Source organism: Phodopus roborovskii, unplaced genomic scaffold, assembly GCF_943737965.1.
Source record: "Phodopus roborovskii unplaced genomic scaffold, PHOROB, whole genome shotgun sequence".
NCBI lineage: Eukaryota > Metazoa > Chordata > Mammalia > Rodentia > Cricetidae > Phodopus > Phodopus roborovskii.
In genome coordinates, this window is record NW_026126418.1 from 67,052,879 (window position 1) to 67,070,961 (window position 18,083).

Here is an 18,083-nt window from a genome sequence, read left to right on the forward strand (position 1 = left end):
AGACCCCCAGCCCCTGGGGACAAGCCCCAGGCCTTGCTTGTCAAGGATGACCAATTATCGGCTCCACAGACTGAACAAATATCCCTTAGCCACAAAAAAAATCTGTTGGAAATAGGAGACATGGCAAGATCCAGATGGGACTGGAGACATAGCTCAGTTGGTAAAGCACTTGCCCTGCAAGTATGAGAACCTATATTCAGTTCCTAGAATCTATGTTCAAAAGACAAACGAACTAGACACAGATGGCTCAGCCTGTAGAAGCACTAGCCATGCAAGCTTCATGAGCTGAGTTTGATCCCTAGAGTCCACTGCAGAAGGAACCAACTTCCCAAAGTTGTCCTCTAACCTCCACACAAGGACCATGGTGCGCGCGCGCGCGCACACACACACACACACACACACACACACACACACACACACACACACCCCACAATTGCTTAAAAGAACTAGAGAGATGGCTTGGTGGTTAAGTGTGTTTCATGCTCTTCCAGAAGACTTAAGTTCAGTTCCCAGCAACCATACCAGGTGGCTCACAACCACTTGTAACTCCAGTTCCCGGCATTTGTGACAGACAGACAGACACACTCACTCACACACACGGAGTCATACGTCAGATATCTATGAGTTCCTGTCATTTCGGAGCACACTCATAGGGGCTGTCTTCAGGGGCCAGCCCTGAAAGTGCAGCCAGAGAGTCACACAAGATCCTCCTGCTAAGCTGGGTAGACACCATATCCACCAGCCCAGCATCTCCTGTCCCTGAAAAATCAGCACAGACACCAGAGGCAGGGTCAAAAGCCCAGTTTCTCCTACAGAGTGGCTGTCTGTCCAACAACCCCTGGAGCTTGCGTTGGTCCTCTGTCCAGCAGCTCTGGCTTTCTTTCTCACTAGTGTGCTTGAGGGATTCAGCCACCAAGGACACTGGCTGGGGGGATGGGCTTTCAGAGGGTGCAGACCAGGAGGGTGACAATGTGGCTGCCCTTCTGTCTAGGAGGTGTTCTATTCCTTGCTGGTGCCCTGCAGCCTCCAAACACTGCTCTGCTTCCCGGGGTCCACCTTGACTGCCTGGGGCCTCCTCAAGATTCTCTCTGGCTACACAAGCCACTGAGGATGAACTCTGGGGTTGATTTGACAGTCTTAGGGGTGTCTCAGGGGCACTGACTACGTGATTATTCAAGGGAAATGTTGAACTTGAATTATTCAGGCTTCCATCTTGCCCAGATCTTCCCAAGCAGGGCCCTGACTTCTGGGGCCCCAGGGAAAGGGTTTTCTCAAGAGCCCCCTCAGATAGGGAAGACATGTCCTCAGTAGCAATGGACGTATCCTCTCCTAGGGTATCCAGTGAATCACCTGGAAACATGGCCTCCTCAGGTGGGGAAGGGAAGTCTTCTGAGCTGGGGTTGGGCTCATTGATGTCACTCTTTGCTTGGAGAGTAGGAGGTGGTGGAGGGAGGTGAGTGTCCCCATGGATAGAGGATGGAAGGTCCCCACTGCCATAAGATAGCTCCTCATCCACAGGGGACAGTATTTCAGTCAGGAAGCCATCTTCATATAAGGGACTGGCTACCTCTGTGACAAGGGGAGCTCTGTCCTCAGAAGAAGTCTTCAGAGTCATAGGGGCCTTAAGGTTAGGCAAGGCCTGTAGAGGCTTCCTATCCATGGATGCATTGGAATCCTGGGGTTCCTCCTGGTAGCCAGCTGAGGCCTCAGTAGGAGTAGGCATGTTTCCTTTACTTAGACCTGCCCTTTCAGAGGAGGAAGTGTCCAAATGAAAGGGCAGTGGCAGAGTAGAGTCACTGATAGAAGGGACCTGGGGAGGGAAGGTTGTGAAGGTGGTCACAGGGGACATCTGCCTGGTTTTCCCTGTATTCAATGTACCAGACAGGCTCTTACTGGATCTGGGAGCTTCTTGTTCTTCCCCAGGCCCCGGGGAGGGAAGAGTGGTATAGGGCCCTCCACTGCCTTCCATGTCCAATGAACCATTTGCAGGCCAGGAGCTCCCTGAGGGTGGCTCAGCACAAGGGTGAGGTTCTTCAAGACTCTCTTCATTGTTCTCATCCCAAATTTGGCTTGAGGACTCTGACAACTCTGACCCCAATCTTGGAGAAGGAACGTGTGGGAATGACAATGGCCAGCCTGCCTGACGGAAGTTGTCCCCCGGCTCTGAGCTTCCTGCCACAGCTGCCTCCTCAGAGAAGCCACTCAGGAGTCTGGCCCCACCATCTTCCAGTCTCTGCAGGGTCACCTGACCTACATCCCCAGGAACCTCCTCCAGCTGAGGAAGTCCCTGGTGGGGATCCCAGAATGGAGGCAGGCCAGGTTCCTCCCAGGAATCCAGAGCCGAAAGCTCCCTAGACCAACCAGGATCTGCGTGCAGGGTGTCTTCAGCTTCCAAATTAGACAGGGACGTGGAACCGCTAGAAAGCTGGACGAGGGTAGCTGTGGCTCTCTGGAACTCCTGGAGGGATGAACCTGAAAGGTCACTTGATGAGCCCTCTGAGGGGGTGAGGGAGAAGGCGGGGGCTTCCGAGGACCCAGAGCAGCTACTAAAGGCAGACTCAGAACACGCGTCCAAGACGGCAGCAGGCTCGGACGGAGGGCTGTCTGGGTGCCAGGCAGACTGCGCCTCTTCCTCGATGGCCGCAGGAGCTGCTGAGATGGACTGGATTAGGGAGTGGCTAAAAGTTACCACACCCTGCATGGTAGACTATCCCAGAAGCAGTCCCAAACGGAAAAGATGCTCCAACAGAAGACATTAAAAAGGGTGATGGTACCAGTTACAGTTGGTACAGTGTGACAACTCCTAGGTAACTAACTGTTCCAGCCCATTCCCGCCTTGTGGGTCACATGTGACTGTGTGTCTGGACTGAACCTGTGCCACCTCAGCTCTTGTTAGTTCTGGTGGTTGGCTCTATTTATCTTGTTTTGAAGTGTTAGACTCAGCCTGCAGCCCCAGGGAAATGGGTCAGCAGGGTTCCCCCATCTCACCCAAGGCAGTATGGAGGACAGGGCAATGTGCCTTCAGAAGAGCCTCACTTTGATCTAAGAACTGTTTCTGGACAGCCTCTAAGTGAAGACTTATGGTCTTTGAATAGCCTTGCGGTGGGTGAGGGGTGGGAGCCTCACCTGGGGTAGCAGTCTCCCGGTCAGCTTCCAGGTGGGTAGAGGGGTTATCTGGGTTCTCCTGGTGACAAGTTTCTCTCCTGCAAGCACATGATGAAGTCCTGGCTGAGGGAAGGATTCTTGCCTTTCAGTTGCCTTTGCCCCAGGGCTCATAGTCTACTACCCCCATGACCCACTCTTATGAACAGCCCTGCCTATCACCACCATGAGAAGTGACCATTGCTACACAGGGTTACTTGGGATGGGGTGGATGGGGGGTAGGGAGGACATCTGACCACTTGATCAGGTCGCAGATGGAGACACTTCCAGACACCTGTGTACCCCAACTTCATCTTGGCCCTTCAGTGGGCAACAACTTTGATACCAAGATGGAGTCAGAGCCAGTGGCACACAGCTGGGCCCAGTGCAGCACTGAGAGGTCCCAGATACTGACTGAGACTGTCTCCACGCCTCAGTGTCTTCCTTACCCTACCCATGCTCCACACCTTTGCTGCTCTGACTTCCAGTGTGCCTCTTCCTGGGGTTCCTCCTTGGGGCTTCTGGAAACACTTAGTCCTTGACTTGTTCTGTTTCCAGCCTCCTGGAAGAAACACATTGGAAAAGTAAGATATCTATTAGGGCCTCCCCCACCTCCTTGACTAGGCATCAAAGGCTGTGTTTTCAGAGACTCTCCAAGGACCCCAAAAATACCAATCATCAAACACCTCCTTTCACCCTGGGAAGACTTTTTTCTGTCCAAGCGTTGGGTATGAGGTGAAACCCGTGGAGCCTGCAACTTGCAGAACCGTATGAACCGCCTGTAATACCCTCTGAGCCCTCCTCCCATGGCAACCTGGTGTGATGTGCAAGGTAGTCTCTGGAGGCCACACAGCAGGCCAATGCACCCAAAGCCTGCAGATAGCATGTGGCCATAACAACTCACTCTGTCTTCCTTGGGACAAGAACCATCTCCACTTAGGGGCAGCCCACACTGTCCATGCAAGCTCCAAACATGACTGTCTGTAGGCTGTCTCTCCATTGCCCAGGCTGCACTGGGCTTGGTCTGTAGGTGGCCTGTGGGACAAACAGACTATGAATGCTGGTATGTATAGATGCATGTGAGGGGAGGGGTGACTCCAGAAAAGATATCTGAAAATTCAAAATGGATGCAAGACTTGACCGTGGCATTTGATTAGTGTGAGGACCCAAAAGGTGTGATTATGTGTTTCCCAAATTATCCTGTTGGACAGTTCGTGATATGAAGCCCTGGGTAGGGGAGAGCACATGGAAAAATCATTTCAAATTTGTAGCCCTATTGTCAGGTTGGTGGCACACACCTTTAACACAAGCACTTGGGAGGCAGAGGCAGGCGGACCTCTTTGAGCTCAGGCCAACCTGGTTTACATAGTGAGACCCTTGTCTCAGAAAAGAAACACAAACTGTACACTGTTCCCTCCTTTGGGAACCCTTGCCCGAGCTGTTCCTTTCCTTGTCTCAGCACTGTGCTGAGGTCCTCTAGCACTGTGAGGGCCCTGGCACTCAGGCAACGGTAGGCCTTGGACATGGCATGGTCTTCCACAGCAAGCTAAAAGACCAGCCACGTGAGCACAAAGCAGGGCACAGTAGAGGCAGGTTATACCTCCATACTCCTAGGTCTGAGTCCTGCCTGGACCCTGGTAGACTGTTGGGATCCTGAGGCCCAAGGCCACTGGCCTATGGGACCAGAGCTATGGTTACTTAATGGGTCATCCAGAGCCAGAGTTGAAGGCTGAGGTGATAGGGCCACTGCAAGAAGGACCCTGGACTTCTCTAATGGCCACACCGGGGTGCTCCTAAGAACCTAGCAGGAGCAGTTTTCTGATAGGGAGCAGTGAGAACTGGGTCAGATGGGTGCGTCCTGGACCGTCACTAGCAAGCTCCACCATCTTGGTCCAAGTGCTTCAGTTCTCAGGCCCCAGCTTCTTCACCTGCAGGGTGGGTCATGAGCTTGTTTACCACAAGAGACGACAGGGTCCCTGAGTGTGGTATAAGTAAGTACTGGCTGGTTTCAGTATGACAGCTAGTACACAGGGTGTGGTCACAGAGAGTGACATGAATGGTGAGGGGCATCAGGCCTAACAAACATCCACAGAGCCCTGAACAACAGCCAACAGAGGTGGGCCTCCAGCAGAAGGGAAGGCCATGGAAGTGGGCTCTGCCTACCCCCTGCTCACCATCACCTTTGGACCCCTAGGAACCACATTGGTCCCAGCTCTCCTGGGTAATCTTAGTGCATTGGGAAGGCCTTGCTTCTTCCTATCCTGATGGACTTGGAATTCACTCTCTCCAGTCCCAAATGTGGAGGGTGCCTTAATGTCTGACAAGGCTTGGCATCCCTCCTGTTTCTGTGTGTAGATGTTGAACAAGGAGTGCAGGGGTGGAGCTTCTGAACCCAGGGCTGTGACCCAGGGGTGGGGAACTCACAGATGGCATCAACTCACCAAGAGCCAGCCAGGCCATGCCAACCCCTCAATGTCAGTCTTAGAGCAACACAGAGAGTAAGAAGTAGACTCTCCCACCCCCTGAAAACCGGGAGTTTTGTCCTCAGGGAGGCCTCAGAGCCAAGTGCATGGTTCAGAAGAATTTGTTATGTAAAAAACTGTGGTGTCCACTATTGAGGATGTTTCTGGTGGTGCTGATTTCTAAGCTCTTGGAAATGTCTAGATAAACCAAGCTACAGCTGAAACGGACTAGACCAAGTATTGTCTTTAATGTCCCCAGAGGAGCAGCCGAATCATCTCCCACAGGCAATGGAGTCAGCCAGTCTTCTAGCCATAAAGAAGTCTGTAGTCATGGCAGGGGGCCATGAGCATCCATTCTCTTCGACTTTCCATGGGGACCTCCCTGTCCCTGCTTGACCGTTGGATACCAGCCTTGGACAGGGTCCACTGGATGTGGGGAAAGCTCCTGGAAAGATCCAGGGATATTACCTGGAGGAGACGGTTCCTTGGCCTCCTGTGGCTTCAGCTGAGAGCCTGGGCTATCATCTTTCTTCATGACCTGTGTCAACAAGATAGAAGGAGAGATATACCAAAGAGTATAGGAGCCACCTGGAGACAGAACTCCAAAGACTAGGATGATCAAGGGCCACCAGCACCATGGGTACTAGTCCATGGGCACCTAGGAGTCCCGACTAAGATCAAGCTGTAGACTGGCAGAATGGTAGGGAGGGTCCCAAAACCAGCAGGGCTGAGGAGAGGGGCTTCCTAACAGTTGCATACAGGGAAGGCTGGGTGTTTCTGATGTTCAGGATCCAGAGAGCTTCTGTGGAGCAGACCAGGGGGAGAGACACAAGGCTGTTTTCCAGGCCCTGAAAGACACAATTGCTGGGGTCACTCACACTGACCAGCCTGTGTAGAACCTTAGACTTAAGAGGCTTCACACAGTTTTGCTACTTTGGAGGTGAGGCTTCCTACTGCTTTCCCTCTCTAAGGACCACGTAGCCTTGAGCCCCTACTGCTGCTCCCTACACCCTCCCTTCCCCACCTGCCTCATGTTCTGGTCATAATGATGTCTGGTCCTCTGACTCTGTGCCCACACCTTTTCAGCATCCCTGACTGGAGTGCCTGAGAGGGGGCGCAGCTCCACCCTGACTCCCCCAGACTGTGTGCCTAGGTACTCTGGGGTCTAAAGACACTGTGTTCAAGTCATAACTTGCAAACCTTGGAATGAGATCATATTTGTAAGAGGGCCTTTGCAGACATCATGAAAAATCTCTAGACAAGCTCATCTTAGAGTTAGGTAGGTTCTAACTCTAAAAGAGATGGAGAGGAATTGGACACCGAAGAAGAGAGACAGGCACAGGGAGGCAGAGACTGGAGACGGCCTAAGATCTGGGGACATTTGGAGCCAAAAAGAACTAGAAGGGACCTGCCCTGGAGTCCTTGGAAGGAATACAGATTTCCCACTTCTGGTCTTCAGAATGTGAGAGCATACATTTGTTTGAGGCATCCAGTTTTACAGAAGTCTATTGTGTGGCAGCCTCCATAGGGTCAAGACTGAGATAAAGATGGGGAGGAAGATAATGGAGGCAGAATGGGACACAGGCTGAGTGGGCTGGTGAAGGCAGAGAGTGATCTTCCTGGATTCTTCCTTGTGGGACAGAGAGCAAATGTACCAGGCCATGGTGAGATGGGGACAGTCAGGACTCATGTTAGACTGTTTTCTGCTAATGTTTCCATTTGGGGGTTCTGCCCTGAACCAAGAAAGCAGAGTCCCTTTGTGCCAGAGAAGGGCATGTTCAGCCCTAATCCTTGCCTGGCAGCAGGGGGATGTGGCCAGGCTGCTCTGACAGGTTTGTGCTCTGATCTGCCTGTGGACTGAGTGGCAGGTTACATTAGCTCTGAGCAACTGCACCTGCCAGGAACCCTCTGCAGCAGGAAAGCCTGTTTGGGCAGTTCTCTGTGGCACCCCATATTCTGTATCTCCAAGTGCTTCCAGGGGCAGGTCTGCAACTCTGCTGTGACTTAGATGTGCCCAGGGAGGCCTGGGTAGCCCAGGTCACACACTGGCCTGGTGGCCTGGTATATGGGACTGTCTCACCCCAAGCTTAAAGCTGTCCCCACAGAAGGCTGGGGCCAGCTGATTGAGTGGTTGTTTTTGCTGGTCATTGCCACTGCCCTGAACTACCTTGACTGTCAGGTCCGGTCTCCACAGGTAGGCTTCCAGTCCCAGATGTGGCATCTGCCCACTTCACCCACAGAGGCTGCAGGTGTTTGTCTGCAACTGAAGTTGTCTGGGGAGGTATCATTTCCTTCTGCTCAGGGGAAAGGCTGCAGGGAATACACAGGATAGATGTGAATGGACACCAGCTGTTCCACCCAGGGAACCCATCACTAACCGCAACACTCAGCAGGACCTCATCCCTAGAACCTTGAGCTACATACAGGGCCAGCTGTGGCCAGTGGCCAAGCAGCAGACAGGGTCCTGACCCTCTTCACTCAGCAGCTTCCCAAGCAGAGCCTGTGCCTCAGATAGAGCAGTTGCTGTGGAACATGAACGGGGCCTAGAAGCCTTTTATCCTTTACCTTGTTGCCTGGGCCACCACCATGTGGGTACCAGTCTCCCTCCCTCTTAGTACCCTGGGGAAAAACTCTAGAGGTTCAAAAGGCAGGGCTCTGTATGGGGCAGCTTCTGAGTCCTAGACCTTTCACCAGCAGCAAGTGCTCCAGATCAGGCATGTTACCCTGGCCCAGCCTTCACCCTGCTGACAGGCACACAGAGGAGGGCATGGAGGGACCGTTCTTGCCAATGCTGGTGAGAGGTCCCAGAGAAAGCTCTAGAAGATCCCCCTCTCTTGCAGACCAGCCTAAAGCAGGTGATTTATAGAGGTGGGCTCATTCAATCCCTACCCCCCCTCAAGATGTAGGGAGGAGGTCCAGGGCCTGGGTGGTGATAGCCTTGCTGCGCTGGCAGTGGGTGCCTGGGGAAGATGGGACTGCCAGGATGGGAACCACCTCCAGATCATCCCACCGCTAAAGTGCTGCTTGGCAGAGTGGAACTGAGTGGTGTCTGTTGTGGAATATTTCATTAGCCATGTAAAGGTGTGTTGCATTTGTTTATGTGGCATTTGCCTAATGATGTAAAGATGCGTGGCTTTCGTTTATGCTGCATTTGTTAATGTAAAGGTGTGGTGCTTTGCCTGCCTAATAAAAAGCTGAATGGCCAATAGCTAGGCAGTAGAGGGCCTGGAGCCGAGAGAAGACAGAGGGAAGAGAATGGAGGGGGAAAGAGAGACAGACACAAGCCAGGCAGCTGCAGTGAGAGGACATACAGAATGAAAGAAAGGCAAAAAGCCCTGAGGCTAAACACAGATGAAGAGAAACATGTTAAATTAAGTTACAAGAGCTAGAGGGACAAGCATAAGATAAGGCCAAGCATCCACAACTAACAGTAAGTCTCTATGTCATGATTTGGGGGCTGGCGGTCTGAGAAGGCCTGCTACAGTTTCCAGCAAGAGGAAGCCAGGATGGTCCTAATGGGAAAAGCCCTGCTTCTTCTACCAGCCTGTGATCGAGAGACATTCTTCATGCTCCTCATCTAATACGGGGGCGGGACCTTCACCCCCTGTTACTGCAAATGGCCTTAGTGGCCAGGACTCAGAAAGAGCCCAGTTGTTGCTGGCTATAGAAAAAACCCTATAGTAGTCCCAGAGACTGTCATGCTCACACATGTGTTTTCTGCTGCCCTAAGCCAGCCAGTTTGTTGTGCTGTGGCACTCCATACCCCACAGAAGCTCTAGGGAACTCCATGTGCCCACATCCCTCAGCCACAGAGCCAGTAACTGTGACTGCTGTTTGTCCTTCCCTGAAGCTCAGAGCAGCTCTGGTCCTCCCATGCCCTTCTATCCTCCTCCTGGGAGCAACTGAGTGAAATGGAATCACACAGCAGAAAGTGAAGGCATGAAAGGCTTGTTGTATATGGCAAGTGCCAGGCGCAGGTCCCCTCACTCAAACCCTCACCCACTCACTTTGCAACCTCTGAGCTCTCAGAGATTTCCCGGAGGTGGTAGCTTTGGGGGCTTCCAAGTCTGCATCCCTCTGTTTTCTGACTTGTGTCTGAGACCCCGTCCCGGGTGACCTTGGTGCTGGGGCTGGAACTCTAGGAAAAATAGCACAGGGCAAGGCTGGAGTGGTGACATTCAGCTAGTCCCCTCTTCAGAAAAGCGGGAGGCAGGTGCACATGGCAGTGGCCACCACAGCAAAGCTCAGCACTGTAGGCAGCATGCTCCCACACGAGTGGGCAGCAGCTGGAACAAGCTGTCCTGTCCCTTATCAGGCCTATACCCTCTACTGACGGGGTAGCGGACAAAAGACAGAGCTGGTATTTCTGCCCAAAGTTGCCCAGAGGCATGGAGAACTCTAGAGTCAGGCAACCTGAAGGTTGGGCGATGGCAGGTGCTTCAGACAGGCAACCCACCCTTGTCCCTGTCCTTGAGGTGAGGCCACTGTCCTGCTGCTTATAGAGGTAGGGGAAGCTCAGAGTGCCTGACGTTCTCTTGCCCTCACTCACACACCTCTCACTTTCAACTGTGTGAGAGGAACAGGGACTCAGCTCCACAGGCACGGTAGGTGTTTTGTCTGAGTGGCTGGCCTCTCCTGTGCACTCCGGGCCTGCTAGGGGACACAGAGATCCCCACTGCTACTCTTCTACTGCTGGCCCATCTGAGTGGTACCCTGGGCCTCCTCTAGCTAGACCATTACCCTCCGTCCCTCTGCTAGGCTCTCCACCTCCCATAGGGCTTTTCTTTCACCTTTGTTCTGTAATCACTGCCATATCTTGGAAGGCTGGGCCCTCCCCCAGAGTGCCTCTGCGGTGCCCTCCTCCCCCGCCCTGCTCCACCTCACATCCTCTTCTCCCTCAGCACAATCACCCTGTCCCAGACCCTTTCCACCAAGAATGACAGGTGTGACATGAAGGGGCCAGGTGCAGATGCTGGGAGTGCCCACCTGCAGCAGCCGGTTTCGAGCCTGGAGCTCCTTCCGCAAGTGGGCCACAGACCTCTGCACATCAAGGATAGACTGCTGATGCTGCAAGAGCTGCTTCCTGCCATTGTGCAGGGACAAGTACGCCTTCTTCAAGTAATGGATCTCCCTCTGAAGTTCCAGAGAAGAAAAATTCCAGTTAGGACAAGCAGCTTAGCAGGGAGGAGACATCTAGGGGCCTTTGCCTTTCATGATGCTTATCCCTCCTCTTCCCTCCACAGGCCTTTTGCCTGACCCTCCTTGCTCAGCCTCTTAGCTGCTACTTTCCTCTGAATTTGGTCAGGAGGCACCAGATGCAGGAGGGAAGATGGGGTACTTATGTACCAAATGACTTCCATATGGAGTCCCCCCACACACTCCCTCCCCCATCCTTCCTTCCCTCTCTCTCCTTCCCTTCTTCCCTTTCTCTCCTCTCTTCTCTGTCTCTCCCTCCCTCTCTCTTCTCACCTCTCTGTCTCTCATGTATGTGTATGCATGCATGTGTCGTGTGTGTGTGTGTGTGTGTGTGTGTGTGTGTGTTGGCCCCTGCTTCTGTAACATTGCTTTATTATAAAAAGCCCCCCAAGAGCTAGGAAACAGACACTGCTGTTCAGTGGGGACTTGAAGCTCCCAGAGGCTAAGCTACTTGTTGAGGGCCACAGTTAGCAGGAGGCTAAGCTTGGCTTTAGTTTACATCTAGGGATGTAGGGCCATGTGCCACCCTAGATTGTAGTCCTCTGACCATGGGCTCTTCCATGCACCATACAGTTCTAAGCATCACTGGAGGGTGGCAAGAGCTCAAGGTTGTTCTGTGGCACAGGGGTATTCTGATCCCCCAACTGGAAGGGCTGCAGGCCTGCTCCTGTGTGACCATTCCTTGCCCAGGCCTACCCGTTCCTTCTTAAGCCTTCTGAGGGCTTGTTGTTGCTTTTCCCACAGAGTAGCCTGTGCTGCTTCATGTCCCATAAGCCCCAGGCACCTAGGGGAGGGGGGAAAAACACAGTCTTGAGAGCAGGACCAGGACATCTCCAGCAGCCAGGTATACCTAGACATCTCCCAGACACAGAGCAGAGCCTGGGGGCCCCAAGGGGGGGCCTGGGCTGCCACTCTTCCCTCCCACCATGCTTATGATTTCTTATGGTCTAGGGCGTGAAGGCAGAGTCTCCTGCCTGCAAACTGCATCCAGGCAAGGGTTCTCCACTGACACCAAGGACTAATCCACTCTCAGCATCCCGTGCCCAGGGTGGAATTCGACTGTGAATAGAGGAACCCGTGGAGGCCAGCCTCAGCTGTCTCACTGGCGTGGAAGTCCTATGTCTAAGAAATCACTCTAAGGAAAGTTTCTCAATGTTCATAATAGCAAAAAGCTGGACACACACTAAAGGTCTATAATCGGGGACAAGCCAAGGGAGTGTTGGTGACCCGCACTGCCCATGTGTTGGCAGTTACAGTGTGATGTGAGGCTTTGTTACAGGCAGCAGCATGTGAGGCATAAGCCCCCAGCAACACCACAGGACACACTGGGCATACGGCAGGCATCACAGAGACTGGGGCAATGGCTGGGGTTTTTTGTTTGTTTGTTTGTTTTTGTTTTTGTTTGGGACACTTTACTATCTTGCCTCAATTTATACAAATGCCTATCACTGCCTAGATCACTAGAGCCATCGTTCTCCGTCTGTGTTCGGGTGTGGTGGGTGGGGGAGGGGCACACCGACAGGGGCGGAGCAGAACCAGCCGGCAAGCAGGGAGCTCACCCTATCTGATGCTCCAGGCGGGTCAGCTCCGCCCGGGCTTTTTCCTCCAGTGCCAACTCACGCAGTCGCAGCACTGCAGCCTGATGCTGTGCGCGCAGCTCTTCGTCTCTTAGACTCTGCTGCAGCATTGCAATAGTGAAGCGGTGGAAGGTTCTGGACCTTTCCGTTCCTGGCTCTGGTCTCCTTATGCCCCACTGCAGAGAGGCAGACCCACCCGGTCTTGTCACCCCTGGATCCTCTCAAGCAGTCCCAGCTCTCAGGAAGATGCCACAGACTCTAAGAAGTCCTCTTTAAATGCCCACCAGTTTATCCCCCTTTCGGTGCTCCCTCTTGGTAAGGCACCCTTCCTGACTGTAAGCTCCCAGAGGGCAGGCAGGGTCCTCATCATCCTGGACTCACGCCTGCCCCAAGCTAGGCAGGACACTTGTTTATGTCCTGCAGAAATTTTGCAAGGCAGGCTGGACTGTGCATTACCCTGCCCAAAGCTCCCTGTTGTCATCCAGACCCTCAGCTATCACCCAGGGTGGGAGGAACTAGCTGGGGTAGCCAGCTGCAAGGATGAACAATGGGATGGCAGAGTGACCCTCCCAAGACCAGGGTCACTGGGGACCCGCTACCCACCACCAGTATCATGTAGTCTTAAACCATGCTGCGTTCTTTGTACCTTGTAGGTGGGTCTGTCTGAAGGATAGAACTTGGCTAGAGCCAGCTGGGAGCGGACTGGATTCTGCTGCACTGGCTCTGAGAGAGAAAGCAGGCCTTAGTTGGGTCCTGAGGGAACCAGTGACATGTGCTTAGGGCCTTTCCTACACGAGGGCCTCACAAATGGTGTATGACTGAGGCAGGAAAGGCTCACACTTGACCTCAAACACACAGCTTCATACCAGATCTCAAGACAATGTTGGAAGGGACTGGTGGCTTCTTGTTTCCTAAACTGAGGCTGTGAAAGGGGACCCATAGTTGTACCCAGGACCAGGGCAAACACAAGGTGCTCAGGATAACAGCCCTTGCTCTTGAAGAAGGAGATGCTGAGGCCAGATGGGGTCAGGATGTCCTGAGTCCGGCACCAAGCAGGAATAGGGACACTGCAGAGCCCAGACTCCCTGCTAACCTAGCTCCCTTGCTGCTGACCCCTATCCACCACCTTGATATGGTGGGTTTCATAGGGTAGGCTCCCCCCACCCTAGACAGGGTTTTTCTGTGTAATAGCCCTGGCTGTCCTAGAACTCACTTTGTTCAAGGCTGGCCTTGAACTCAAAAAATCTGCCTACCTCTACCTCTCAAGTGCTGGGATTAAAGGCATATGCCACCACATCTGGCTCAAGAAGGCTTTCTAGTTAAAAATAATTAAAAATAATTAAAAGGTATTTTTGACATCCCACCAAGAAAGGACAAAAGGAACTAGACTCACCATCATATATGAAAATATATGTTTTACACAGACATACATACATTTTCACACATATGAAAGAACATTTTTTAGATATCAACAGCCTAGCGCAGTGCTAGACAGAAACAAAGGAGGTAAGACCAACAATGACAACATCCCCAGGGACCTAGGCTTCAGCACAGGGAGGACAAACTAAGGTAGGCACACCCCCAGCAGAGGAGACAGAACGAGTCTGGGGAGACAACCAGGGTTGATGGAATGGTATATTAGAGAAGAAACCACAAAGAGAACCCCATGATTCTATGCTTCTAGTACTCAATATCTCTGATTTTCAAGTGAGAACTGACTGGTTTAGTGTAGGTTAAAAGCATCCACTGGGCTGGAGAGATGGCTCAGTGGTTAAGAGCACTGGCTGTTCTTCAGAGGTCCTGAGTTCAATTCCCAGCACCCATATGGTGGTTCACAACCATCTGTAATGAGATCTGGTGTCCTCCTCTGGTGTGCAGACATACATGCAGACAAAACAGTGTGAACATAATAAGTAAATAGATAGATAAATCTTTAAATAAACAAATAAAAATAAAAGGCATACAGGAGGCTGAGGGTTATGTGCCTCGTGACTCATGGATCACTGGGTAGCACACACACACCATCCTGCCTTGTTTGGGAGGTTTCACAGGCCTCAGCTTTAGTAGTAGTGATCTGGGTCCAACTAGCCAGGTACAGAAAAAAGACCCAAAAGAATCAGAACAAGTCCAGTAACTACATCCGAGGACCAAGCTTAAGATGTGTATACAGAGACTGCAGACTGCTTAGTTCTAAATGGAACAGCTCACAAAAGAGGGGCAGGATGAATCCAAAATCCAAGAGCCAGCGGTGGTAGATCACCACGGGAACCAGTGTTTGCTGGATACAACAAGGCAGCTGCACAAATGAGCTCATAGCAATTGAGATCTGTGCAAGCTCAAGCCACACAAAATTCTCCAATAATGGTAGGAGAGGTGGGCAGGAAGTGTAATCATTAGCTGAGTGGCCCTGGACAGTTGATAGCTGCTGAGAAAGGAAGAACTGATTTTCTTTAAAGGTGTGACCCCTGGCAGGCTCACAAGCTCCAAGGAAGGCTTCACACCCAGGAGTATTTGGGGAACACAAATTAGACTCTGTGTGTGTGTGTGTGTGTGTGTGTGTGTGTGTGTGTGTGTGTGTGTGTGAGAGAGAGAGAGAGAGAGAGAGAGAGAGAGAGGTGAGGGAGAGGAGGGGAGGGAATGGAGAATATGAAACTGTGAGAGTGAGTTGGGTGGTTAGGGTAGGTCTGGGTGACTTAGGGGGCTTGAATATGATCAAAAGTAGTTGGAAATTATCAAAGAATTAATAAAATACTATTTTCTTTAAATAATCATGTATAGAAACAAACTATCTTCCACCGAGTAAAGTCCACTACACTCAGCAGTTAGCACAACAGCAGGGAGTCATCAACTAAAACCAGCCCAGAGATGCACACCTCAAGTTTTCATAACTGGCAAGATGGCTCAGCCGATACAGAAGCTGTCACCAAGCCTGACAATCTGAGTTCAATATCCAGGACTCCAATGGTGGGAAGAGGGGACCATTCCTGCTTGCTGTCTCCTGACCTCCACATGCATGCCCTGCTACACAAACCCCTCAATAAATAAACAAATATAAAATTTTAAACAGAAAGCAACTTTTCAGGCAGTGATAGCACATGCACTTAGGAGGCAGAAGAAGGTGGATCTCAGTGAGTTCTAGGCCAGCGTGGTCTACAAAATGAGTTCCAGGACAGCCAGGACTGCTACACAGAGAAATCCTTTCTCAAAAACAAAAAAACAAAACAAAACAAAAAAAATAGTTTAACTGTATTTTTATGTTTAAAAGGCTAAGTACTCTTTGCTGGAGAAATAGCTTGGTGTTAAGAGCACTGGCTGCTCTTTTAGAAGACTTGGGTTGTATCCCCAGAATCTACAAGGCAGCTCATAACAGTCTGTAATTCCAGTTCCAGGAAATCTGATGCCTCCTTTTGGCCTCTGTAGATACCACGTAGTGCACACAAGTGGTACACAAACATACATGTAGGCATGTAGACACCCATACACATAAAATAACAATAAATAAATAAATAAATAAATAAATAAATGAGTAAGTACAACTATAGTGGAAACAATCAAAAGTCTACAAATATATTTTATGGCCACCAGAAGTGGACAGAGGGGCCAAGCTTTCCAGGCAAGTGGCTGTGTCAGGATGGGGGTGAAGCTGTAGGCTAGTGTGACTAGCTCCTTGAAGCTAAAAACTCATCTGGGAATCTTTACAGCACTGCCTTTACCCTTGTTCTATCCCTAACCTGCCAGCACATCACACGGGGCACTCACCTGCAGAAAATGCCCTTGCTTCCTCAGGACGCTTCAAGGACCCCATGTTGTCTCTCTGCAGGGTGGGTGGTGATCTGAAACCACCAGAGACCACTGTCATTGCCAGCACCTGACACCTGAACTTAAGCCTGCCCTCCTCTACCCTGTGGGGTGGCATCTGGTCCAAGCCTTGGCCTCACCTGGATCTGGCTGTCATTGTGTTAAGAGGGAGTGTGCTTGACTTTAGGTCACTGCACGTCTGCTGCTGTCCCAGCCTCAAAACCTTTTCTGGCTTTTGCTGGGCTGCAGATTTCTCCATCTGCTGCTGTGAGGAAACAGTCTGATGTTGCAGAAAGCAGGAGAGGAGATTTCACGGCCAGCCAGGCCAGGCTGGACCTCAGGATCATGCAAGAGAGACATACTGGGGTTTATATATCTCACATCCCACAGGTCATAAGCTCTGGGCTCCAACAGAGATCCTGCTGCTCAATGCCTTATAGGCCACAGACTGGGATGAGTCTAAGGTAAAGACCCCTATCAGTGACCCAGCTCTGGGACCAGCCATGGGCACCCCAGAACATAAGAGGCCAAAGCATCCAATCCCTTCAAAAAAGTCCACGGCCCCCAGTTCATGTGGCTCTGTGCTCCCTCTTAGACTGGTGACGTCTCTCTGTATCCATGGGGTATTACCCACTTTAGAAGGACCTCAGGCTGGGTGGGCTGGAAGGGACACTGGGCAGGGGTGGCACACCAGTTAACGCCTTAGAAGGGGTATCCCGCTGACCTTCAGCTGGTGTTTGAAGAGAAGTTCATCCAATGCCATCTGCGTCTCCCATACCTCCTGCTCTGCCCGCTGCCGCAGAAGGGCCAGCGCCTGCTCCTGCTTCTGCTGGTCCAGCTGTCATGAGAGCCCATACCCCAGGGTTCACCTGTGTCTTGCTGGCAACAGGCTATGAGGATCACCCTGGTAGATCCCATGCCTGGGCAGGGCCTGTTCCTTTTAGCAACCAACTACTCTTTCTACCTGGGACTTCCCTATCCAGGTTGAGGAACAGGGGTGAGGGCTGCCTCTTAACCCTCAGTTCTGTGTTTTGGAGACTTCTATTCAGCATTGGGGGCAAGGGCTTCTCACAGCTAATTTCCAAACAGAAGCCTAAAGGGGACACAGCTGTCACTGGCCTACATAGGGCAGGACATACCTTCAGTGACTTGACAAAGCTCAAGGATTTCATCTGGAAATTGGTCAGGTGCCCTCCATGCAGGCCTCCAGAATGTGGCCCCTTGGGCTCCTGCTGACCTGCAGACCACGGAGGAGGGCACCTGAGTGGCAGGTATGCTCTGAGCCTCTCTCCTGGTTGAGCCTCAGCGCTCACAGCTTCTTGGCCTGCAAGGAAACTGAGGCCAGCGGCCGGGAGGGAAGGCCCACAACGCAAGCACTGTGCCGGTACCCAGCACTTCAAGAAGGTCCCCTTCCCTGCAGCCCTTTGGGAGAGCACGGCTGCCATGTGTCTGTCTTCCCTCCCTCAAGTTCGTTGTTCTCTCTCTGGCCACCATTCATTCCAGAAGCAAAAATCAGGTTAGCAAAGGTGACAGGAGCCACCAGAAGGACCCAGGTCCCAGTATCAGCTCTGGCCTACACTTTCTAGATGACCCTGAACAAATTGCTGGCCAACCAGAGCCTCTGGGGGAAGCACCACAGTTGTTGCCAATGGTGTTCAGGTGGGTATGTGCTACAGAGAGGTGAGTTGAGGTGCTCCATGTAATTCTGGGGTGCTCCCCCTTAGGTTACAAAATCCCTGAGCGTAGCTGAGGGGCTTCTTTTCTTTCTGATGCTTCCCCAGAGTCAAGGCTCTGCACACTGTTGGTGTTCCCTGCCCTGTGGGGAAGAGCTGAGTCTAAGGCTTGGCTGTGTCCCCTCCTGACCCAGCCTTAACCTCAGCCTCATTTTTTCTATGAGTTAGCTGTTAGG

At 52.0% G+C, this 18,083-nt stretch overlaps 1 protein-coding gene across 1 annotated transcript in view; it reads right to left on the reverse strand.

Annotated features, from left to right (window-relative positions):
- Window positions 1–544: 544 nt before the first annotated feature.
- The window catches only part of Ccdc187 (coiled-coil domain containing 187), a 45,460-nt gene continuing 27,921 nt past the window's right edge, over window positions 545–18,083 (reverse strand). Inside the window, exons 11-23 of the mRNA XM_051183867.1 lie at window positions 17,314–17,411; window positions 16,876–17,012; window positions 16,136–16,209; window positions 13,023–13,099; window positions 12,359–12,552; window positions 11,496–11,583; window positions 10,590–10,736; window positions 9,611–9,741; window positions 7,771–7,913; window positions 6,363–6,451; window positions 6,072–6,141; window positions 4,046–4,176; window positions 545–2,662 (exon numbers count right to left, since the gene is read on the reverse strand). Coding sequence (XP_051039824.1) covers window positions 632–2,662; window positions 4,046–4,176; window positions 6,072–6,141; window positions 6,363–6,451; window positions 7,771–7,913; window positions 9,611–9,741; window positions 10,590–10,736; window positions 11,496–11,583; window positions 12,359–12,552; window positions 13,023–13,099; window positions 16,136–16,209; window positions 16,876–17,012; window positions 17,314–17,411 — 3,410 coding nt within the window. The 3' untranslated portion in view covers window positions 545–631. The remainder of the gene's footprint in view (window positions 2,663–4,045; window positions 4,177–6,071; window positions 6,142–6,362; window positions 6,452–7,770; window positions 7,914–9,610; window positions 9,742–10,589; window positions 10,737–11,495; window positions 11,584–12,358; window positions 12,553–13,022; window positions 13,100–16,135; window positions 16,210–16,875; window positions 17,013–17,313; window positions 17,412–18,083) is intronic.